Source organism: Plecotus auritus (assembly GCF_963455305.1).
Source record: "Plecotus auritus genome assembly, chromosome: 6".
Taxonomy (NCBI): domain Eukaryota; kingdom Metazoa; phylum Chordata; class Mammalia; order Chiroptera; family Vespertilionidae; genus Plecotus; species Plecotus auritus.
The window spans coordinates 172,523,358-172,547,529 of NC_137773.1; the positions used below are offsets into that span (position 1 = coordinate 172,523,358).

The 24,172-nt window shown below is 53.9% G+C and overlaps 1 protein-coding gene across 3 annotated transcripts in view; it reads right to left on the minus strand.

Annotated features, from left to right (window-relative positions):
• XYLB (xylulokinase) overlaps window positions 1-23,495 on the minus strand; it is a 39,576-nt gene extending 16,081 nt beyond the window's left edge. For all 3 annotated transcript variants that reach the window (XM_080674992.1, XM_080674993.1, XM_080674994.1), the window contains exons 1-15: window positions 23,294-23,495; window positions 21,923-22,005; window positions 17,921-17,990; window positions 15,366-15,446; window positions 13,124-13,210; window positions 12,393-12,521; window positions 11,084-11,149; window positions 9,865-9,937; window positions 7,732-7,850; window positions 6,493-6,574; window positions 4,106-4,146; window positions 3,455-3,570; window positions 2,593-2,708; window positions 1,849-1,922; window positions 1,179-1,275 (exon numbers count right to left, since the gene is read on the minus strand). In XM_080674992.1, coding sequence (XP_080531118.1) covers window positions 1,179-1,275; window positions 1,849-1,922; window positions 2,593-2,708; window positions 3,455-3,570; window positions 4,106-4,146; window positions 6,493-6,574; window positions 7,732-7,850; window positions 9,865-9,937; window positions 11,084-11,149; window positions 12,393-12,521; window positions 13,124-13,210; window positions 15,366-15,446; window positions 17,921-17,990; window positions 21,923-22,005; window positions 23,294-23,350 — 1,291 coding nt within the window. In that variant the 5' untranslated portion in view covers window positions 23,351-23,495. The remainder of the gene's footprint in view (window positions 1-1,178; window positions 1,276-1,848; window positions 1,923-2,592; window positions 2,709-3,454; window positions 3,571-4,105; window positions 4,147-6,492; window positions 6,575-7,731; window positions 7,851-9,864; window positions 9,938-11,083; window positions 11,150-12,392; window positions 12,522-13,123; window positions 13,211-15,365; window positions 15,447-17,920; window positions 17,991-21,922; window positions 22,006-23,293) is intronic.
• Window positions 23,496-24,172: the final 677 nt, after the last annotated feature.

Sequence of the window (24,172 nt, forward strand, 5' to 3'; positions counted from 1 at the left end):
GTGTACACACTTCTGGTTCACGTTCGCCGAGGGGTGTGCATGCAGCTCAGTAGGTGCTGTCTAACGGGTTTCCAATAGGTTTCCCTGATGCTTATTTTTACAATATCCGTTTACTTGGTGGGTTCAAAAACATAACACGTGCTGCCTACAACTTAGACTGCCCATGACAGTGCCAGGAGGAGGCCATCCAGCAAAGGGGCTTCAGGAGTTTTCAGGGGCTTCTGGTGACAACAGCTGCTCCCCAGAGGGACAAATGCATGTTAGAAACCTGGTTTCCTTGCAGAACCCCCAGACCATACCAACGCCATCAGTACGGGGGACTCACTCACCTCCTAAAGCTGCCCATTCCATAGCTCGAGTTCTTAGAAACCCCCTTCTCCCCCGTGGGCCTCCCCGAGCCCGGGTTCTGCCGCTCCGTTCCAGACCTCTCAGTGTGGACAGTGGCTCCACATCCCCCACTCCTCCCTATCCAAACTGAAGTGTCCGGAAGTGCCCCCAGGGAGATGGGGCCTGGCAGGCGAGATAGAGGTCAAGGTCCAGTCGTGGCTCCAGCCCAGACCTATCCCACCTGCGTGCCCATGTCCTCAGGACCCAGAGCTTGAAACATTCAGTTTGCAGGTTGGAGCCTAGGGTTACAGAAAGATTGCCGAGCCCGGCCGGTGTGGCTCAGTGATTGAGCGTCTATCTATGAACCAGGAAGTCACGGTTTGATTCCTGGTCAGGGCACTACCCGGGTTGCGGGCCCAATCCTCAGGGTGGGGGCGTCGTGCGGGAGGCAGCCAATCAATGATTCTCTCTCACCATTAATGTTTCTATCTCTCTCTTCCCCTCCCTTCCTCTCTGAAATCAATAAAAAATATATTAAAAAAAAAGAAAAGAAAAGAAAGATCGTCAAGTCCTATAGCTCCTGGCCTGGAGATGGGGCTACAGGGGACAGAGCGGACGAACAGGAACACCTGTCTCCTGGTGTAGGCCTGCCCACAGGAGCCAGTCACCTCATTCTCAGGCTCCACCAGGGGTCTGGCACCTTCTCTCTCCTGCCTGAGGCCCCTGCAATGGAGCCTTGACAGACAGACCCCGCCAGGCCATGTCTGACGGCCCAAAAGGGTCTCAAGCCCCGCAGTGCGAGCGAGACCCTGGCTCCCGCCCCAGAACACAGCCCGCCACAGCTCACATACGGACTCGATAGCCCAGGCCCTCGGCGTGAATCCTCTTGGCCATGAACTGTCCTTCGATCAGTGCTCGGATCTCCACATCCTCGGGGAACGCGGGGACCTGTGTCCAGGAGACAGTGAGCCCAGAGTGAGGCGCTCTCACTGTTCATTCGTGTGTGTGTGTGTTAGCATGTTAAACAATGACCCAGACTCGGAATGCATGACTCAGGCCTCCAATGGAGCTCAGGCATAGCTGCTGACTCCTCGCATCAAGCATGCACCCTGGCACATCAAAAAAAATTTTTTTTAATTGATTTTAGAGAGAGCGGGAGGGAGGGAGAGGGGGAAAAAAGCAAGAGCAGGGGAGGGGCGGGAGGGGGAAATAGGGGAGGAAGGGAGGGGGAGAGAGAGAGAGAGAGAGAGAGAGAGAGACCTCAATTTGTTGTTCCAGTTATCCATGCATTCATTGGTTGATTCTTATATGTGCCCTGACCAGGGATCAAACCCGAAACCTTGGCGTATCAGGACAACTCTCTAACCAACTGAGCCACCTGGCCAGAGGCTCAAAAATGTTTGTTGTATCACTAGACGAGTGAATGAATGAAGCCCCTCAAAATAGCATAATGTCATAGGCAACTGTTAAATGTAATACTCAGAAATAGAGCAATGCAGCTCCAATACACGTAGCACGTACCTCACGGTTTTCTGGGCCAAACCTATGACGCCCGATCATTTCAGGGGTGATCTCCTTTACGTCAAAATAAAAACCTGGAACAGACCAGGAAGAGATTAGCTGTCAGCGATCAAAAACAAAAGGTGGGCGTCTCAAGACTTGGAAAAGGGCGGGGGGCAATGACCCCACATCTCTGTCCCTGGGCCCCACTCACCCACGGGATGAGATCTACGGAGACTCTCAGTCCCTTGTCCTCCGGCAGGACAGAGGGCACCTGAAAGGCCTCGGCTAGCTTCCGTAGACAGCTCTCCCTACGCTCACCTGGCAGCCAGGCCACGGGCAGCTGCCCCACTAGCCCTGAAGTACCTGCCCACGTCCCCTCCCCGCTCAGAGGCCTGTTCCAGACGCTGGACACCTTTCCTAACAGGACCTTGTGTCTACAGTAGAAAGCTGTGCACAGGGATGCGCCAGGAGAGAGCGGGCACTGTGGCTGCCACCTCTGAGGCTGTCACCAGGCGCTCTGAGGGGGCAGGAGGTGCAGCGATGGCCCAATCTCCCACTCAGTGCAGCCTCCGGCCCAGCCTCACTCAGAACACAGGGTCTCACACCAGCTGTCAGGCCCATGGAGCAAACGTGCAGACACACAGGGCTCTCCTGGGCCTCTCCCTGGCCCTCCTCTCCCCCTACTCACAGGGCGCCAGGCCCTGCCCCTTCCACAGGCAGCTGCTGCCCCGCCCGGGGCCTGCGCAGCACCCAACAGCCTACCCACGTTGCCGCCATTCCCCATCTCTGTGGACCGCAGCGCCTTAGAGAACTCGCTCCAGGAACAGGAAGCCGACTCGTCGCGGATCTTCTCTCTCATGAGAGAGCCATTCTTAAAGCTGCGGAAGTGCACACAACCCTGAGGGGGTGTCCCAGTGCTCGCTGACGGGACACACGTGTTGCCAAGAAGAGGGGCTGCAGGTCAGGCTGGACCACAACCCCCAGCCGCTGCATGGCAGGGATCTGAGGCTCTCCCTCAGGTACCAGGCCCCGCTTGGGTCCCAGGAATCGCCTGGAAACGCACGTGTCTCGGGCTGTGGACAGAGCAGGCTGCCACAGAGGGGCCCAGAGCGGGGCAGGGAGCTGGGGCTCTGCACGCGGTACCACCTGGACAACGGGGAGGGGCTGGCTAGATTTGCTAGACCCACATATTCTCCAGCAGCTCCTGGGGCGCAGAGGCTCAGGAACCCTCCCTTAGTAGTTTTCAGCAAGTGTCTGAAGGCCTGTGCTCAGCGCACCCCTTCCTACAGGAACTGAATCTACCATGTGCCAAACATGTCATCACAGTACAAGGTAAACGCTCCCTTCTCCTCACGCGATGAGCAAGGCGTGGCCCACACATGCTAGGGCGTCTGCCCCAGGCCACACACAGGCTGACACCCAGGACGTGGGTGGTAGGGCTGGAATTTGGGCCTGGGTTTGGGGGACTCCACATCCTGGGTTCTTCCCCACCCAGCTCTGTGTCAGCAGGGCCCGGTGAGTCCCAGGGTCTCAGCTGCACACAAGAGCCTGCTAAGTGGGACAGCTTGGGGTGCTCCCCATGGGGGCATACGGCCCGCCTCTCCTTCCTCCCCACCCAACCTACCACAGCAGCGCCATGTAGTGCTGGGGGTCGACCGGGCTGCAGAAGATGTGGCCTTCCAGGGCGGGCATGGGCTCCTGGAGCCAGAGAAACAGGGTGTCGCTGGTGCCCAGGCTGATCTGAGGAGAGATGGGCAGGGTGTGGTACCCCGTCTTTGCCCGGCTCCACCGCCCTGACCCCGTGGCTTCCCTCCTCATGCTGTGGACCGCGGAGTAAATGCCACTTCGGGGGAGAAACCTCTCCTGACCCTCCCGCATCACAGGAGCCCAAGGTCAGCTCCCCAGACAGGCCGTCCTGGATCCTAGGGGCTGACTTTCTAGAACTTACCACAACTGCGTCTAACTAAGGGTGTGGGTGATGACTGGTTCCCCACGCGACTTCCCACTCAACCCAGGAGCGCATGGGTGATGTCTGCCTTTCTCATCTGGGGACCTCACATCCTTGGGCCCCAAGTTTGAACCTTCTGCCACTGTGCCCACCAGGACTGGCCACTGTCAAGGCAGGCAGAGGACTTGGCAAAGGCAAATGGCCTTCTAAGAGAGAAGACATGGGCAGGCCCTGCGTCTCCCTATCCCCCCCCCCTCCCTCCGCTGCCTTTTGGGACCAGCAGGCCCTCAGACGGGCAGCGACGATGAGCCCCAGGGCAGACCTTACCGCAATGTCACCTTCCTCCAGCCTCATGCCTGCCAGCGACGCTGAGGATGGGAGGGGAGCCTCTGGTTAGCCACCTGGGAGCCCCGGAGCAAACGACAATCGCCCCCCGCCCCGATGGGAGCACAGCCCCCGCCTCCTCCCTGAGCCCACATGCTAAGGGTAGAGGCAGGAACAGGGTGAGCTGAGACCTCTGGAGGTCCCCAAAGGAGGTCCCAGGGGTGAGAGAGTGCAGGCTCTGTGGCCAGAGCCTTTGATTTGGGCTGGGACCGCTTCCCTAAAGCAGTCCACACTCCCCACCCACCGTCAGGGGCCCCCAGGAGTGCCGAGAACTGAGGAGGCCAGATCTAGACACCAGGACACATACAACAGAAAAAGACAGACATGCCCTGACCGGTTTGGCTCAGTGGGTAGAGCGTCGGCCTGCGGACTGAGGGGTCCCAGGTTCGATTCCGGTCAAGGGCATGTACCTTGGTTGCGGGCACATCCCCAGTGGGGGGGTGTGCAGGAGGCAGCTGATGGATCTTTCTCATAGATGTTTCTAACTCTCTATCCCTCTCCCTTCCTTTCTGTAAAAAATCAATAAAATATATTAAAAAAAGAAAAAGACAGACGTGAGGTGAGAGTGAGGGGCGTTCCCTGGCCCAGGGGTGTGGAAAGGGCCGGGTTATGTGGCCCACACAGCGATCCTGATCTGCCTTGTTCACTGGTAACTGGAAGAAGGCCTGTCACATAGCAGATGCTCACTAAACATCGGTAGCGTGAATGAATGAGTGAAAGGAGAAATGTGGGAAGAGGTGGACTCAGACACTGCTGGTGAGGTGCAATCAGCGGTGTGTGTCAGAGCCGTGGGCCCAGGAATCGCCCCGAGAATGTATCCTCCCAGCCATGGGCAAACTACGGCCCGCGGGCCGGATCCGGCCCGTTCGGCTGTTCTATCCGGCCCACGGAGACGAAAGAGCAGAGGGTTCTCTTGCTCTCCCCTCCGCTCCTTTACTTTGAATTTATATTAGTTCACACAAACACTCCATCCATGCTTTTGTTCCGGCCCTCCGGTCCAGTTTAAGAACCCATTGTGGCCCTCGAGTCAAAAAGTTTGCCCACCCCTGCTCTAGGCCCTAGAGTCCAGGGACAGGATGCAACACAGGATGTGCATCTCGACATTTGCCCCGGAAGCCACGCCAACCGCCACCACAGTGGACTGGGGACATCAATGCTGGGACAACGGCACTGAGACAACCATCCAAATGTTGGACAAACGCCTGCCCTGGTGGGTTGGACATAAAGAGAAGGTCGGAAGGACAGCCATCACTTTTACTGTCAGGCCTGGGTGGGGAGTTTGGACTGCTTTTGGGACGTGGCTGGTCCCAGCCCAATTTTAACTGTTTATGGATGATTTTCACATCCTTCCTTCGGTTTGTCAGTATTTAACATTTCTTTTCTGCAATGAAGAAACATCCCTTGTGAATAAAACAAAAGCCTAAGTTTTTGTTAGTCTGTCTGCTTATTGTTGTTTTAATGAAGGTGCAAAAAATGTATTATTTAAAGCAACAGCAACCCGAAGAGGAGACTCAGGGAGGGACTGCCCTGAAACCGAAGTCCAAGAAAAAGGCTAGAAAGCTGCTTGTCATCTCAGCTCACACGTGTCCAGAAGCGGACGCTTCAGGGGTTACAGGGGTGGGCAAACTTTTTGACTCGAGGGCCACAATGGGTTCTTAAACTGGACCGGAGGGCCGGAACAAAAGCATAGATGGAGTTTTTATGTGAACTAATATAAATTCAAAGTAAAGGAGCAGAGGGGAGAGCAAGAGAACCCTCCGCTCTTTCGGCTCCGCGGGCCGGATAGAACAGCTGAACGGGCCAGATCCGGCCCGTGGGCCATAGTTTGCCCACGGCTGGGTTAGAAGCAGGCCAGTATCCTCCCGGACATCCTTCTGGTTGTGAGAGTAGGTATAAGAACTAACACGTGCTCCTAAGGAGACTCAATGAGCTTATTTTCATTTTGAAAGGAAAACAAGGTGTGTGCATGAGGAATAAGCCCCACCTGTAGATCAAAGGATGGGGCTGGGACTCAAAACCAAGTCCCAGAGGAAGGGTTAGAGGAAGTGAGAGGTTTAGCTTGGAACAGAAATGGCAGGTCTGGGATGGTGGGCAGGACTGCCTTCCTTGATCACTGGTCAGTTTTCTCCTGGGTGGGGAGGTGGCCTTGAGTGGCTCCTGAGGACAGGCAGGGCCAAGGAGGGGCAAGTCCAGGGAGTCAGATTTCAGCGGTGGAGCCTACAGCCAGGGAGGGAGGGGCCCCACCACAGGAGGGCTTCATAGAGGGGAGGCTAGGGACCAAGGTAGGCTCCCTGGAGAGCGATTACCCCCCCACCCCCTCAGGGACTCACCGGGGTTGTCCCCAGTGAAGGCCACCACTTTGCATCCCGGAGGAAATCCGTAGCGCTGGACGTAGTAGGAAGAAACAGGCCCCTGAGGAGGAAAAGCCGGCACGCTCTGCTGAGGCCAAGCCCGCCTTCTCAGCACAGCGTCCACCCGCGGGCCACGGCACTGTGACAGGCTCCAGGTCACAGCCCGGAGCCGCATCACTGCCTGTGACAAACCGGGGATGTCCCTCCTGTTCACAAAAGGTCAGGGGAGCCCTGGAACCACAAACAGGAGGTCACCCCACCACCTCGAAGACCACTTGATTTTGAGAGTCAAGGTCACCAGAGCAAGCCCATCTGCAAACCCATCACTGTACAGGTCATGAAAGCATCACATTCTGGATGTAGCATTAACACGAAACAAATAAATAACAGGAGGACACCAGTACGCCAACTCAGGGGAGTAGCCAAACCCTTACACACTCACCCCATCAGCCCAGCCATCGGATTAAGAACTGGACAGCCCTGGCCGGGGAGCTCTGCTGGTTAGAGCAGCGTCCCCATACGCCAAGGTTGGGGGTTCCATCCCCGGTCAGGGCACTTATAATAACCACCAATGAACGCATACCTAAGTGCAACGACACAGAGATGTTTCTCTCTCCCTTCCTCTCTTTTTAAAATGAATAAACATTTTTTTAAAAAAAAAGACTATCTGGCCCTAACTGGTTTGGCTCAGTGGATAGAGCATCGGCCTGCAGACTGAAAGGTCCCAGGTTCAATTCCCATCAAGGGCATGTACCTTGGTTGCGGGCACATCCCCAGTAGGAGGTGTGCAAGAGGCAGCTGATCGATGTTTCTAGCTCTCTATCCCCCTTCCTCTCTGTAAAAAATCAATAAAATATATTAAAAAAATAAAATAAAATAAAATAAAATAAAAAAAAGAATAACTGGACACACACATGCAGATGTCAACCGTCTAAAGAAAATAAACCCAAAAGGCAGTGTGGGGAGGGTGTCCCCCAGGAACCAGGGCCCTCAGGCACCTCCACGAGCTGCTGTGGGACCAGAGGGCAGGGACCCCTCTAGACAGATGTGCAGTCTTTAGAAAGCATAGTTAGGAAGAGAAAACGTTCTTTCCCCTTTCCCTGACTTTACTTTAGTTCTGAAAGTTTAACATAAATGATGAGATTTCCTGGTGTCTGGGAAGAAAAGTCTGTTCCCGCCAGCTCTTAAAGGAGCCACGTCCCTGGAAAGAAGACCTACCACAACTGAGCATGATGGTACCGGGGGGCCAAGCTTCTCCTCTAAATGAGGTGCACAGGCGCCAAGGCAAGCCTGGGCCCAGACTTTGTCCTGGATCTGCAACAAGTTCATTCCAGAACCTGCGGAAGGCAGGAAACGAGAATTAGAAACATCTTGCAAAAGTGCAGAGATCTGGGAGAGCGAGCGGACCGATGGGATGTATACCATGTGCCTGGGTCACGCTGGACCCAGCCAGCCAGCCAGCGGCTAGCAGGGCCCTTGGAAACACACGCCCCCTTCCCCCACCTCCCACCCCCCCCCACCCCTCCTCCGCCGCCCAGGTTAGCCTGGACAGCTGCTGAGACCTGGCTGAGATCTGGCCAGGGGAGGGGAAGATGTTGACAAGGAACTGCTCTGTGTCCCCTGAAGTTCAAGGTGTCTCCTCAGAGGTAGCCCACTGGTGATGTGGGCCAGCCCTCAGGGACTTCCCAATCACATCGAGCTTCAGGGAGAGCGCGCAGACTCCCCTAACCTTCCTCCTGCTCATCACGTCTTTGCTAACAGGATCTATTTCTCCCAAGGCTTTCCTCGGGATGGGGGAGGGGATGGAACCCGGAGCACAGGTGGCGGCAGGCAGAGGGGGCTGGGACAGGGATGGAGTCACCTGCCCGTGAGAGGCAGCGGGTAAGTTAGGAGGTGACTCCTTGGGTGAGCGGAGCGGAAGGCCCAGCGGAGGCTGAAGATGGTGGCCCTGTGGGGAGCAGCGGTGTGACCTTCCCCAGCGGCACTCTGCCTCAGGGAGGGGTGGAGCAGCGGTGTGACCTCCCCCAGCGGCACTCTGCCTCAGGGAGGGGTGGAGCAGCGGTGTGACCTCCCCCAGCGGCACTCTGCCTCAGGGAGGGGTGGAGCAGCGGTGTGACCTCCCCCAGCGGCACTCTGCCTCAGGGAGGGGTGGAGAGCACAGGTGCACACCCAGGCTCGTCCACGTTTGAGTTCTGCTGATCTGAGTTCTATGCCATTAGCTGTAGGAGCCTTTACTTCTCCCGACTGTGAGTGAAGCTGGGGGGGCACTCCTTAATCACCTCATTTCATCCCCCTGGAAACTCGAATAATGTCCGGAACACGACAGCCCTCGAACACTTCGGCTGGATTCCCGGGGGCTGAGGGCACCCACTCTGCTCCGAAGCCACTTTCCCGGGTCTGGGCTCCTGCACTACATCCTCCTGCTTCTGGTCTCTCCTGCAGCCGAGGCTCACCCCAGGGTTCCTTCAGTATCTCCTCCCAGCCTTCCTTCCTCCCGGGTTCCATTCCCATTTACTTGTGTTCAGGCTTTTCATTTTTTTTCTAAAATGTGTTTTTACTGATTTCAGAGAGAGGAAGGGAGCGGGAAAGAGGGACAGAAACATCGATGAAAGAGAAACATAGATCCGCCCCCCACTGAGGATGGAGCCTGCAGCCTGGGCATGTGCCCTGACTGGGAATTGAACCGGCGACCTCCTGGTGCACGGGACGACTCTCAACCAGCTGAGCCGCGCCAGCGGGGCTTTGCTCAGGGTTTGATTCCAGAAGCTCACAACTCTCAGGAGTTTCCCAAGTGTGAATAAAAACATCAATAAATGACTTCTGTGGGAGCCAGGTTCCAAGATTGGCCCCGGCTCACCCCCAAGTCCTGGTGTCCACACCTGTGAGGTCCTCGCCTCCCCACACCTGGGTGGGTCTGTGCGACCGTAAGCTGGGGCAGAAGTGATGGTACCTCACTTCCAAGATGAGGGTGTCAGTCCTTCCTGGGGGAATCCAGCTATGTTGTCATCAACAGCCCCCCCAGGAACTGAGGCCTCTGACCAACAGGCATGTGTGTGAACCTGGATCCTCCAGCCCATCCTGCCTTTAGATGGCTGCAGCCCAGGGTCGCCAGCTGGACGGCCCCCTCATGAGAGATCCTGAGCCAGAATCACCCAGCTAAGCTGCTCCCAGATTCCTGACCTTCAGCAGCGAACTGCTCTGGTCATCTGCCAACAGCAAGGTAACGAACACCCTCCCCGCTTGGCAGCAGGTAACAGGCCTGAGAGACTGGCCCCGCCCAGGTGGACGAGGCTCACCCACCTGCGCGCCCACTGCACGGGCACACGCCCAGGACTCCGCAGGCTCACTCACCGTCACTGTAGTCGATAGGGCAGTAGGACCCCAGGAACAGGGAAGCGGCAAAACTGCTGACCAAGGAAATTCTCTGTGAGAGAAGGAAACGGAGATCTGACTCACTTCCATGTGTTCTGAGCCAGCGGTCGCCAACCCTTCAGACCTCACGGACCACCGGTTGGCGACTGCTGCTCCAAGCAACTGAATACTTCACACACTCACACACACACACACACACACACACACACACACACACACACACACACACGAGAAGAGTTTTATATTGTGAGCAAGATGCCCCAGGAATGGCCGTGGCATCTCACCCCAGTTCCTGACAGTCCACACAACTGTCAAGTTTAACAGAGACAGGCACACCCCGGGAGTGCGGTGCCGACGCCCTGCCTCCTCTCCTGCGGTCTCTGTATCTAGCCACAAGGGAAGTGCGACGTGTGACCACAGGACTCAGACCCAAAAAAGACACTTGAGGGTTCAGAGCAAGAATCAGGGAAGGCCCCTAGGAAGCGTTCGACTGACCCAGACAGGAGCTGCAGGAACGGAGAACGGATTTCAGAGGTCAGCTCGGTGGGGGGGGTCTGTGCTTCCACAAGGGAACCACGGGCCCCTGGACCAGGGCAGAGAACGCCGACACCTCCTGCCCCCGTCAGGCCACCTCTGGCCTGTGTTTCACACAGAATTCAGAGCGGGTTCTTCACCCCTGCCCACAACCGACTTGGCTAATGAATGCTGCAAAGTAATCTTGAACCATTCATAACATGAACTGGATGTTAACTTCCAAGATTAAAAAGGCCCCATGGGTCCAGCCACAGAAACAAGCAAACTGTTTCCAAATGAGAAAAAGCCGCAAAGTGAATGTATCATTTTTATTTTTTTTAAATATATTTTATTGATTTTTCACAGACAGGGAGAGGGACAGAGAGTTAGAAACATCGATGAGAGAGAAACATCGATCAGCGGCCTCCTGCACACTCCCCACTGGGGATGTGCCTGCAACCAAGGTACATGCCCTTGACCGGAATCGAACCCGGGACCCTTGAGTCCGTAGGCTGACACTCTATCCACTGAGCCAAACCGGTTAGGGCGTGAATGTATCATTTTTAATGTCTGCTGATCAATGTGGTTTTTTTCCCCACCAAGGCACATGAGATGCGTTTCTGTTAAAGGTATTAGAAAAGGAATTCAACTGTGACTGTCAGTCACGTAGGAACATTTAACCAACCTCCGTGTGTGCGTAGGCCTCGGGGTTCTGCTGGTAAATCTTTGCAATTTGGTTTCCTGTAAATCGCTGGAAAAAGATGGCAAATTCTTAAAAAAAAAACAAATCCTACATGGAATGAGCAACTCCATGCTCTGGAGATCAGTTAGCACGTGAAGACTTTACAAAGGCCTCGGAAATGCTTGGCACCCGCTGACCACCTGGGCGACAAAGCCTCGCTCGGGACTGACACCCGGGGCGGCCTGCTCTGATCACGGGCACCTGAGCAGCGGACTCGGGGGTACCTTCCCCACCCACATCCTTCTGACTTCAGGTGGCCCCGGTGGGGTTGGCCCTATCCCCAAAACCTGTACTCCAGCGAGGGTCGCATGACCCAAGCTGGGGCTGGGCCGGTGACAGCCGCCCGTGGGTGGGGTGGGACCTTGGCTGAGGCCAGCAGGAAACAGGCACTTTTTTTATTTTTATTTTTTTCCCTTTGCCAGGAACTCTATTGTCTTACATGCGCTGTCAGAATCAGTGAAGGCCCCTAGGAAGCTTTAGACCAGGGGTGGGCAAACTTTTTGACTCGAGGGCCACAATGGGTTCTTAAACTGGACTGGAGGGCCGGAACAAAAGCATGGATGGAGTGTTTGTGTGAACTAATATAAATTCAAAGTAAAGGAGCGGAGGGGAGAGCAAGAGAACCCTCCGCTCTTTCGGCTCCGCGGGCCGGATAGAACAGCCGAACGGGCCGGATCCAGCCCGCGGGCCGTAGTTTGCCCACGGCTGCTTTAGACTGACCCAGACAGGAGCTGCAGGAATGGAGAACAGATTTCAGATGTCAGCTCGGGGGGTCTGTGCTTCCACAAGGGAACAAGGCCAGCAGGAAACAGGCACTCTTTCTTTTTCTTTTTTTTTTCACTTTGCCAGGAACTGTATTGTCTTACACGCACTGTCAGAATCAGTGAATGTAAGACAATTCACTTTCAGCTTCAAAACTACCCAAAACCTAAGTTAGAGCGGCTGAAAGCAAGGCGCCATCGTTACCTCGGTTGACGTTAGGAGCACAGCCGTGTTCACACCTGGGGACACACAGGGAGGCCTGCCCGTGCTCGATGGGCAGCACAAGGAGGCAGGACGGCCTTGATCGGAACCCGGGGCCAGAGTGCCTAGTCCCGGCTCCTCTGTGATCCCGTACAGCCTCATGTGATCCCCACAGGGACTGGCCACCAGCTGTGTCCTCCCAGACACCCAGAGAAAAGGCACTGGGCCAACTACCAGACCTTCCTCCCAGCCCCAGCCCCAGCCCCAGCCCAAGGCGAGCCCTGCTCACCTCGTAGGCACGGGAGCCGGTGAGGCAGCTGAGAGCCTGGGCCCCGCCCACGGCGGCCTCCAGCTGGCGGCACTGGGCTGTGGTGCTGGAGTCCATCCACACCGGGCAGTCGCCGATGGAGAAACAGGCCTGGAGAGAAGGGGTCAGGGCTCAGGCTTGCGCTCTGCCTGCTGGTTCTGGGACTGCTGGTCATCCTGCCCTGGTGTGGGCGCCTCTGAGCAGGTGTGGGCGCCTCTTCCCTGGATGGGACCTTGGGAGACCCAAGGGCAAGCCCGTCACGCCCACACCTCAGCCTGGCCCACTGGGATCTCTCCCAGAAAGCTCGAGGTTGAAGGTTCTGGGGAGGATGCCCGAGTGGCACAGGCGATGCTAGATGCGGGCAGGAAAGGACTCGCGCCACTCTGCCGGGGCACCTGGAGCCTGGGAGGAGAGGAGAAGCCAGAGCCGGCCTTCCAGCATCGGGAGGCATCCTGCCCCAAGAGGCGATTCCCAAGGGGCCATGAGCCAGAGTCAGGCTGGGCAGGAGGGGCCGTGGGATGAGGGCTGCTGGCACCTGACCCTTTGTCCAGACACCAGGTATGCTCACTGCAGGGGGGCAGGGCAGACCTTACTCACAGGACTACCACCCAAGCCACCTTCCTACACCCCGACAATGCTCAAAGCCTCACACCTCAGGGCCTTCCTTCCCCCTCTATAGAAGTTTCTCTGACTCCCCCATCCTGGCCAGTTACCTGCAGCTGCTCGTGTAACGGGAGGCCTGGTGACAGGCCTGTCAGCGCCCGACTGGCCCCAGCTCTCCAGTATATACTTCCATGTTGCTGTCCAGGGAAAGCCAAGTACACGCTCATGAGGCCACGCTCTGGTGTCACGGCCTTCAGGAGACACAGAAAGCACAGAAAGACCCCAGACCACACGCAAAGAACTGGGCTCCAGGCCTGCCCTGTCCCTCCCAGCCACAGAGCTCATCCTCGTCACGAGACTCGGTCTCCTGTCTATACAATGGGGGTGGGGGTGGGGGTGGGGGTGGGGGGGACTCTGCCCCGTCCACCTCACAACTTGTAGGAAGACTCCAAGAAGGAACGATCGGTCTGGATATGGGTGCTTTTGTAAAACCGGATTTAAATAGATTGCTCATAATATCACCTGAATATTCACTCATTCATTCATTTCCAGGGGTGGGCAACCTTTTTCCTGCCAAGGGCCATCTGGATATTTATAACCTTATTCTCAGGCCATACAAAGTTATCAACTTAAAAATTAGCCTGCTTTATTTGGTCCAACATTTCATTAACTCAACCCTAATGCCTCAGCAGAGCCCGACCAAATGATTTCTCAGGCCTTCTACGGCCTGCGGGCCAGACATTCCCCACCCCTATTTACCCATCCATTCATTCCACAAACATTGAGCACCTAGATCATGCCGGGCATAGGACAGATGAATAAGACAGTATTGTCCCTATTCTGCAGGACACTGAAGTTGAGTCAGGAAAAAAGATACACATGTATAATTAGAAAACCCTGGAGGTGCAGGCAGGGCTGTGGGAACCGACAGGTGTGGGGCAGGTGGAGGGAAGGGTGGCATTCTAAGCAGTGGGCCTGAAGCTGGGGCAGGAGGTGGGTGATGGGGTTGGGAGGGGGGGAAGGCGGCAGCATCAGGGACTCGATGCCCCGGCTCAGAAAGTTGGGGTTTGTCCTGGAGGTGTGGGGACCTTGGATTAGCGGGATGTGGCAAGTCTGACTGTATGAACGGGCCCGTGGGAACCTTGGAAAAGGTAGGCTGCAGGTAGGGAGGCTGGAGCCGAAGCCCAGAGGAAAATGATGGCGCCAGACCTGGGCAACAGGAGAGTTGGAGAAGAGGTGATAGATTCAAGAGTCATGTGCAAAGCAACGTGGGAACCCATGGATGTGGGGCTGGGAAGATGGCACCTGAGGAAGGGAGCCTGAGGAAGAGGTGTGGGGGCAGATGGGTGCTCAGTCTGGGTCGTGATAAGTCTGAGGTGGTCACAGGGCACCCGGCCATGGGGGTGAAGGGGTTGCCTAAGAGGGAGAGGGTGTCTAGGCCTGGGATCAGGTGAGGGGCAGACAAGAGCACCCGGGGAATCTGTTTAGTTTAACAAGGACGAGAGCAATCAATTCCTGTCCGGTCAGGGGGAAGAGGCGTCTTCCGAAAAATTAGTGAGCACTCGCTAACAAGGGCTAATCGAGCAGGGAGCAAAGTGACCTTAGACAAGTGACATCGCCTCCCTGTGCCTCAGCCTCCCCTCCCCTCCCCCATGTCAATGGCAACGACAATAAAAATAGTAGTAGTTAAAGCGTAAGGGTTTTACATACTTAGGCGCTGTTAAATTTTACGCATTTAACGCTCACATTGAGCCTATGACAGATGAGCGTAAGGGGGCAGCAGAGAGCTGGATGGCGTGTCCCAGGTCACGGCCGAAAATGGCAGAGCTGGGGATCAAACCAGGCAGCGTGCCAGAACCCCGGTGCTGACCACTCGGTGATCCCACCTCGCAGGAATGTCATGAGGACTCAGGTAACTTATATCCCAGGCTCAGCACTGTGGCCAGCACTCCTTCATGGTTAGCAGCAGTAGTAGCATCTCTACCACTAACACTGCTACCACTGTTAGTATAATTCCTGACTTTGGTTTTACGTCCAGGAAACAGGAAAGCCATTTTAGTGCCCCAGGCATCACAAATTCACCTCAATCCCTCCATCCCCTAGTTCCTCCTCACCCGCTGTCCTATTTCATGCAACGAGCAATCGTAAGAACTGTGTCCTATCCTTCTGCAAGGATTCAAACCATATACCCTCCAAGGCAAAACAGCTAAAGGCGCTTCTCCAACAACAAAATGTGCTCAGTGGGTCTCAAGCACGAGCGCCTCCCCTCTCGGGGAGCTGGCCCCTCGCCACCGGCTCCGCTGCCCAAGACAGCTGCCCTCGCGTGGTCCACGCGGGCTGCTGCTGACAAACCTGGCCTGCCCCAGACAAGGCGAGGACTCGAGAGAAGTCGAAGCCCGAAGCCCTCATCTTCTCCAGGATGATATCCAAAGCCTGAGAAGAAAAACAGAATGCACCGTGACCGTACTGATCCATGGAGCCACTCAACCGCACAAGCCTCAGAACTCACACGGAAGGGCTTGCCATTACAGCGGAGGTGACGAAGAAGGAACTGATACAATGAATGAAGAGAACCATCGATGTGAGAGAAATAGTGACTGGTAAGCGCCCCGACCAGGGATCAAACCTGTAACCTAGGTATGGGGCCTTGACCTGGAATCAAACCCGCAACCTTTGGATGGACAGCATGATGTTCCCACCAACTGAGCCACCTGGCCAGGGCTAGGCTAAAACTATTTTCTAAAAATGGAAGATGCCAAAACCGGTTTGGCTCGGTGGATAAAGCGTCGGCCTGGGGACTGAAAGGTCCCAGGTTCGATTCCGGTCAGGGGCACGTAACTTGGTTGCGGGCACATCCCCAGTAGGTGGTGTGCAAGAGGCAGCTGATCGATGTTTCTCTCTCATCGATGTTTCTAACTCTCTATCCCTCTTCCTTCTTCTCTGTAAAAAATCAATAAAATATATTTAAAAAATAAAAATAAAATAAAAATTGAAGCACTGCCCTAACTGGTTTGGCTCAGTGGATAGAGCGTCGGCCTGCGGACTGAAAGGTCCCGGGTTCGATTCCGGTCAAGGGCATGTACCTTGGTTGCGGGCACATCCCCAGTAGGAGGTGTGCAGGAGGCAGCTGATCGATGTTTCTCTCTCATCGATGTTTCTAGCTCTCTATCCCTCTCCCTTCTTCTCTGTAGAAAATCAATAAAATACATTTTTTTAAAATTAAAATTAAAAAATAAAAATTAAAAAATAAAAATGGAAGCACTAATGACTTATCCTTAAATTCTGCCTCTCCAATTTGTGACGTCCAAGCACTCAGGAAGAGAGAAAGCAAGGCGGCTCCAATTTTGGTTTCGTTTATTTGTGTTTTCAACCCATGATATTAATGACGTCACTTCACCGCAATGGAGAAGTGAAAAGCAAAGCAGAGGGCTCCCACCAGTTTGGGGCTCCGGACCCACAGTCCCCATGTCCAGGCTGGAGAGACAGCAGGCAGGGGGTGGCCATTTATCCCAACCCCTCCACCATCCACCATCCAGTTGGCATCTTCTTTCTAGCAAGACCCCCTGGGGGGCATGGATGGCAGTGCCCAGCAGAGCTCGACACTTCCCCTAAGATTGCATAGCGAGAATTAGAGAGTCACCACAGGCAGGGATCTCCTGGTGGGCAGAGAAGCCACCTGAGCTTCTGGCTGACCCCGCCATCCCACCCAGTGCAGGGAGGACTCCTTCCACAAGCCTGCCTGTGGCCGTCCACTCTAACTCTGCTTGCCAACCTCCTGCAGGGAGTGTGGTACAGCTGGGGCAAGGATGGGCAAAGCTAGAACTTGTCCAATCCTCGAGGCTGCTCATAATGAGAAACCACCCTGGCCCCAACCCCAAGCCTGGCTCTCTACCCACTGCTCACCCCCAAATCAAGGCCTTGACATCATCCCTGGGACCTCGAGACACCAACTCTTGCCTGTCATCCCCCAACCCCTCCACCACGGCCCCGCGGTCTGGCTCAGCCCTCTGACGCACGTTCTGGCCAGCCTGCCTGGTGGAAATTCATCCTTGACCCCGGTCCTCCGGTATGAGTCAGGGTCAGGCTGATAAATAAGAAATCAGACTAGTTATCTCAACAGAAAGAATTTCCTACAGGAATTTGGTGAAACAGGTATTGGAGGATTGAAAAAGCTTTGGGCAGACACATTCAGTTCTGCCTTCGGCTGGCCTCCAGTTTCAGGGCTTCGCGTCCCCTGTGGCATATCAGGCAGCTCCCAGCCCTATCCTGCCTGTCTGTGCGGTCCACACCCTCGGCCTGTGGCCCCATGGGTCACCTGGATCTGGCAACAGGCACCTACCTTTCTCATTGGTCTTGAGTGGGCGGGCCTGCTTGAACCTGATGGGGCGGGTCACCAGCCACCATTCTGGGAGATGAGGGGTCTGGGGACTGAGCACTAAGAACCCAAGGCTGCGTGTGGATCTCAGGGCATCAGTGTGGTCCCAGGGCCTGAGTATGTGGAAAGGTCTGCTCTGTGGTATTTGTAAGATGGAGACTGGCTGGACTTTCCAGCTGCTCTGGCTCCCGAACCCAGAAGCCCTTTGAGAGTCCTCTCAGCTCAGTACTGACACCAGCTGAGGCCGAGCCTGGCCCTAGGAACCACACGGCCTCCAGTTCCCCATGACTCTGCAGCTCCTTTCGTTAAGAGATGGGGTCCTTTCCCCACCTGTTGATTTTAACCAGTAGAACATCGAGCTCTGCTGGGCACTGCCATCTATGCCCCCTAGGGGGTCTTGCTAGATAGAAGATGCTAACTGGTCTCAACAGATGCTCTCATGAGCTGCCACCTTTGGGCTTCCTAGCAAATCATCAGGTCTGCTGGTAAGGCAGGCTGGGGACAGGAGAGGGACAGGGATCCCTGTGCTTACCTGGACCCACATCAGGACTGGAGAAGTCACTGTCAGACCATCCTGGTGAACGTGAACCCCGCCCTGAGTCCTACAAGGAGAACAAGAAAGACTGAGGGACAGAGCTGGGGCAGGGGCCCAGCAGCAGCAGATCCTGGATAACTCCAGTGGAGGCAGAAATGCCCCCTCCTCCAACCTTAAGAGAGGACGCTAGATTGAACAGGCACGAATGCTGAGTGAGATGGAAAGAGAAACCATGAAAACTGCCCAGAGTGGCAATTCTCAGAAAGCACCAGCAAAAGCAAGCCTTGGAAGGCAGGCACTGGTGTCACTTGGTGCAATGGTCAAGAAGGGACTGGGGGAGCACGGGGTTGGACGAGAAGTCCTCCCAAATCCATTGCATTTGGAGAGGGAAAGGTGTGGCTACAGGAAGTGCTGCATCCGTGAGAAAAGTTCTTGGCTATCAGACCGAGTCCTCGGATTACAATCTGGAAGGTTACCTGGAACCCTCTCCCTCTCCTCCTCACCCTTGCAAGACCCTCATCCAAAATGATAAACGAGTTAGAAATAAGATTTAAAATAACTATGTGCACTGGGTACCTTTTGCCTCATTGCAAAACCACTTCAAAACGTACTGGCTTGAAACTACTTAGCTCACACTTCCATTGGTCAGTCGCTGGGCTGAGCTCAGCTGGTTGGTTCTTCTGGTCTCACTCATGCATCTGTGGTCAGTTAACAGTAGCTAGAAGGCTCTGCTTCTGTAGGCTGAATTCTGCTTCTCTTAGCTGGGGATATGGGGGCAATGAGGCCACGGGTCCCTCAATCTCCAGCAGTCTAGCCTGAGCTTGTTCATGTGGTGGCGGTATAGGATTCCAAGAATGAGAGGAGATGCACGCAAAGCCTACCGAGGGTTGGGGTTAGAATTGGCACAACGTTACCTCCCCCATGTTCTACTGGTTAAAATCAACAGGTGGAGAAAGGACCCCATCTCTTAATGAAAGGAGCTGCAAAGTCACAAAGCAAAGGGCATGGGTACGGGGAGGCGTGGAGGATTACAGTCATTTCTGCAATATACTACAATGTGCAAAATCCATACGTTAAGCATATTAAGAGACACATTAAGTGCTCAAAAGAAGAACTGAGCAAACGGGAAAACACAGTATGAGCTTAGGTAGGAAGACATGACCTCTTGTCAATTCCCTCCAAGTTAATTTATAAATGTAATATGATCTCAATAAAAATATTAATAATTTTGCTTTCTGGAACATTAAATGCTGATTCTAAAGTAAGCATCAATTAAGAACAAGAAAGAGTAGCCATGGAAACTGAAGAAGAAGAATAATCAGAGAGGACCAACAATTCCAGATATTAAATCCTATTCAAAAGCTGGAATAGTTAAAACGATGTGTCACTGGCTCATGAACAGACACACCAACCAATCGAGCAAAAGAAAATGCCCAGAAATAGACCTAAACACACACAGAGAAATTTAGCATATGATAAGGCTGGTGTCTCAAATCAGCGAGGTGAAGATGGGCTTCTAAAAATAATTATGTTAAACCACTGAAGAGTCATCTGGAAAAAGTTAAGTTTATGTATACTAGTAAGGGTCATGCCATGTACCTAAAGAAACTCCAAATACTTTTATTTTGGAAAACTGAAATCTTTTGAGAACTAGATGCAAACATAAGTGAATTCCTTCATAATCTTGAGTAAGGAAGGCTTTTTAAAGTATGACTCGAAATCTAGAACAGAAAGAGATGGAGAAATTCAAAGGCATAGAAAACAGAGACCTATGTGTGGCAACAATAGCAACAACCCATACACAAGTCAAAACAAACAAAAATCTGAGAAACATATTTATGATTCATGTAACAAGAGAGACAATCCCTCTAAACAGACGTCCTTAAACTACGGCCCTCGGGCCACATGCGGCCCGCCGAGGACATTTATCCGACCTGCCGGGTGCCGCTGCCTGTCCTGCTTAGCAGCCGACTCGTCCCGGGCCCGCAGTGCGCATAGGAATTTGTTCATAGTTTTTTTTTTTAAACTATAGTCCAGCCCTCCAACGGTCTGAGGGACAGTGAACTGGCCCCCTGTTTAAAAAGTTTGAGGACCCCTGCGAAGAGCTCCTAGAAATTGATAAGAAATAGATAACCAATCCAACAGAAATATGGGTTAAAGGACATGAAAAATAACTCTACAGGAAAAAAAAAAAAATTCAAGTAGGTCTTCAACATATGAAAAGATGCTCAGCTTTGCCGAAACCGGTTTGGCTCAGTGGATAGAGCGTCGGCCTGCGGACTGAAGGGTCCCGGGTTCGATTCCGGTCAAGGGCATGTGCCTTGGTTGCGGGCACATCCCCAGTGGGGGGTGTGCGGGAGGCAGCTGATCGATGTTTCTCTCTCATCGATGTTTCTGGCTCTCTGTCCCTCTCCCTTCCTCTCTGTAAAATATCAATAAAATATATTTTTTAAAAAAAAAGAAAAAAGAAAAGATGCTCATCTTTATTCACAATGAGAGAAATGCAGAGTAAATCGGCAGAGTTACCATTTCCCACCTCTCTGATTAGCAAAGAACCAAAAACTCTTTTACGACCACACGGAATTGCCAGTGCTGTGGGAAACACTCTCATGGATTGCTGATGGGTTGCAAATCAATACAATCCCTACGGGAAGCAATTTGGCCACACCTTCCGAAATTATAAACCTATTTGCTCTTGGATCCAGCAATCCTATTTCCAAATTTTTATCTTACAGATACACTGGCACATATGTAGGTAATTCACTACATCAAATTTTCATTGCTAACAACCCAATATCCTTACATAGGAGATGGTAAATTTACCCAATGGAATATTATGCATCTATAAAAAGAACAAAGCAGTTCCACGTACTGACATGGAAAAACAGCCAAGTGATTGTAAAATGAATAAAGCGAAGTACAGAATGCTGTATGTGGTATGCTTTTTTGTGTGTAAGAAAGGGAGAAAATAAGAGTATTCTTATCTGCTAATATTTCCATATGAAACTCTGGAAGGATACACCAAAAACTAAAGAAGTAGAGGAGGCCAGGAGGGAAGAGATGAGATCATAGAGGGATTAAAACTTTTCAATGTAGGCCTTTGGTTTCTTTTGAATGATGTACCAAGTACATGCAATGCCTATTAACAAAACAGTTTTATTAAAACAACTTTGGAAGAGAACTGGCAATTGCTTAAAAAGTTAGACATACACCTACCATACAACTTAGCCATTTCTGGGTATTTCATTTCCAAGAGAAATGAAAGCTTATGTCAACACCAAGACCTGTATGTGAATTTCATAGCCTCCTATTTATAATTATAAAAAACTGGAAACAACCCAAATGTCTCTCATCAGGTGAATGGATAAACCAGTTGTGATCCACTCATACAATGGATACTACTGAGCAATAAGAAGAACAAACTACAGCCCTAACCAGTTTGGCTCAGTGGATAGAGCGTCAGCATGCGGACTCAAGGGTCCCAGGTTCGATTCTGGTCAAGGGTATGTACCTTGGTTGCGGGCATATCCCCAGTAGGGGAGTGTGCAGGAGGCAGCTGATGGATGTTTCTAACTCTCTATGCCTCTCCCTTCCTCTCTGTAAAAATCAATAAAATATATTTTTTAAAAAAGAACAAACTACTGATAAACATGGATGAATCTCAAAATGATTATATTGAATTAAAATGTCAGATAAAAAAAAGAGTATACAACTATGACTCCCTTTATATAAAATTCTCAGACCCAGCACAGCACCTGATGCAAAGTCTCAATTGGTACCTACTGCATGCATGCATGAATGCATGAACAGATGGATGAATGAATGGAACTGCAAAAGAATGGAGGAGGGAACATTCCAGGCATAGAAAAAGGGTGAAGACAACTCCTGCAGTTTGATGAAGCCAGAATAGTATGTTTATGGATGTTAAAGGTTGAGTGCCCCCCCCCCCCACAAAACCAACACCCCACACACAGAGAAATATGCACATGAGGTACATACCCAAATTCTGGAAGGTCTCTGTCAAAATGCACACTGTCCTCATAGAAGACATTCATGGCTGCATCAACAGCAACCACTTTCACCTGCAAAGCATTCGAAACGATCGGGTAGAGAATCTTCCTCAGCTGCTACAAGGGTCCAGGGACAAACTTCATCAGGTGAAGTGAGTGGTTCAACCTGCGGACCTCCTGGAAGGCTGGGGTGCATGGTCGTAACCATGGCAACCGAGCCTCATCAAGGGACATGCCCAAAGATTTAGTACCATGAAGAAGCTGAGACTGCGTTGAAACACCCTTGCAGCTCAAGGAATCTCGGCCCACCAAACACCCAAAGCCAAGACGGTCTTAGAGATAAATGTTCAGAGATGAGCTGATTCCTGGCCAGGAGGCCTGAGAAAGCCCTAGAGGCGAAGGAATGGCAGGCTAGGGTTTGGAGATGCCTCTGGGGGACCATGTCTGCAGGGATCTGAGAGACCAGGCAAGGCCCCTAGGCTGTTCCCATAGGGCATGGCCGTGGTCCAGAGACGTGCAGTGTCCCAACGCAGCAGACCTCCAAACCCAGGGGTACAATTCCTTTCCCAGACATATGGGGAAACTGAGGCCTTGCAATGCAACCAGCCTTACGCAGGGTCCCACAAGACTTTCTGCTCACGGATTGGTCTGCCTCCCTGGCCCATCTGAGAAGAGAGGTTTGACTACAACTGTGCTGATTCCCCAAGTTAAGAAAGGGGCGCCTTGGGCCCATTTGGACTGCTTGCCTGTCCATGGGGCCCTGGGGACTGCATAGCCCGTCCTCTGTCACCACTGCTGGGCATGCTGACCCCGGCAGGCTGGTGCCAACCAAGGGTGGAACAAAGTTCAAAGTACATTGTTCCATTTCACCAAAAAAAAAAAAAAAAAAAAAAAAAAAAAAAATTCAAGCGGTCATCTGGTTCCAGGTCACCGGTTTTGCCTGTGTGCTCACCTCCCCGTCCGTATGTACCCCCACCTTACACTAGCTGAGTACCTTCGGGGTCCTGTCACTTGGTGGCCGCCACGGCGCGCGAGCCCGCCGCGTCCCCAGGCCCCCCTGGGCACATCCCCACTGCGCACCCCCAGGATCCCGCCGCGGGGGGAGGAGGAGGACGCCGTTTCCGGGAGGGCGGGGTACAGGCCAGATCGCTGTCGCGTCTTGTGAGTTGGGGGGTGGGGGGAGGACGGGCAGGGCGTCGTCGGGCTGGGGCGACGCCGGGTCCCGAGAAGTCCGAGAGGGAGGTACGCCCACGGCTTGGCCTGGGTGTCCCGCACCGAGGTCCCCACCAACGCGCCGGGATACGCGGAGGCGGCGGCCCAGCCCCGCCCCGCTCGCCCGTGCCCCGTCCCGAGACAGTACCTGCTGCGTGCTGAAGTCCCAGCCCAGGCAGCAGAGGCGAGCGGCGGGCTCGGCCATGGCCGCGGAGGCTCCGGAGCCCGCCCGTCCGTCCTTCCCGCGGCGTGACTGTCGCCGCGCTCCAACGCCCAGAGACGCAGGGGCCGCCCCTCGCCCCGCCCGGCCGGACGCCTGGACCGAGTCACCCGCCGGCTGTGCTCTGGCTCCGCCTGCCGGGCGGCGGGGGCACGGACGCGCGCGGTCCGGGGCTGGGACGCTGGGACTTTGAACCTGTGCACGGGACAGGCACGCTCTGCGCAACCCGCTCGCACCAACTCCCCACCCTGTCCCTCCTCCCCATCCAACTTTAAGCCAGCTTGCCCCTGCCTATCTCTGGTGGCTCTCGGCCTGGAGACTTTGGGTACTGGAACAGGTGCCCACTCATGGGGGTGACTCAGGGGTCGCAGGGAAATGTGCCCTGGGCTGGAGCAGAGGGCTCCAGCAGGCCCTGTCCTGACCCAGCCAATCTGAGTGTTTCCCCAGGTGCCACATTCCACCTCGGTATCCAAAACCAGAACTCCTGATGCGCCAGGGCATGGGGAAAGGGGAGAGAGAACCGAGATTAGACACACTTTCTTTCTTCCTGGAGCTGGGGACACCTTCCTTTCCGCTCATTCCACCTGGCCATGTCCTTCTGTCCCTGGGACTGCCTTCTCCCCAAAGCCCACCAACACCCACCTAGGTGAGGTGCTCCTCTCAGGAGCTTCCCAGCCCCCAGATGCAATGGTCTAGTTACCCAGCTCTCTCTTGCTGAACTGCCTGGAGCCCAGATCCTCCTCTCGGCCCCAGGTCCCAAGATCACAGCAGAGCTGGGCCCAGCACCAGTGAGTTTGACTCCAGAAT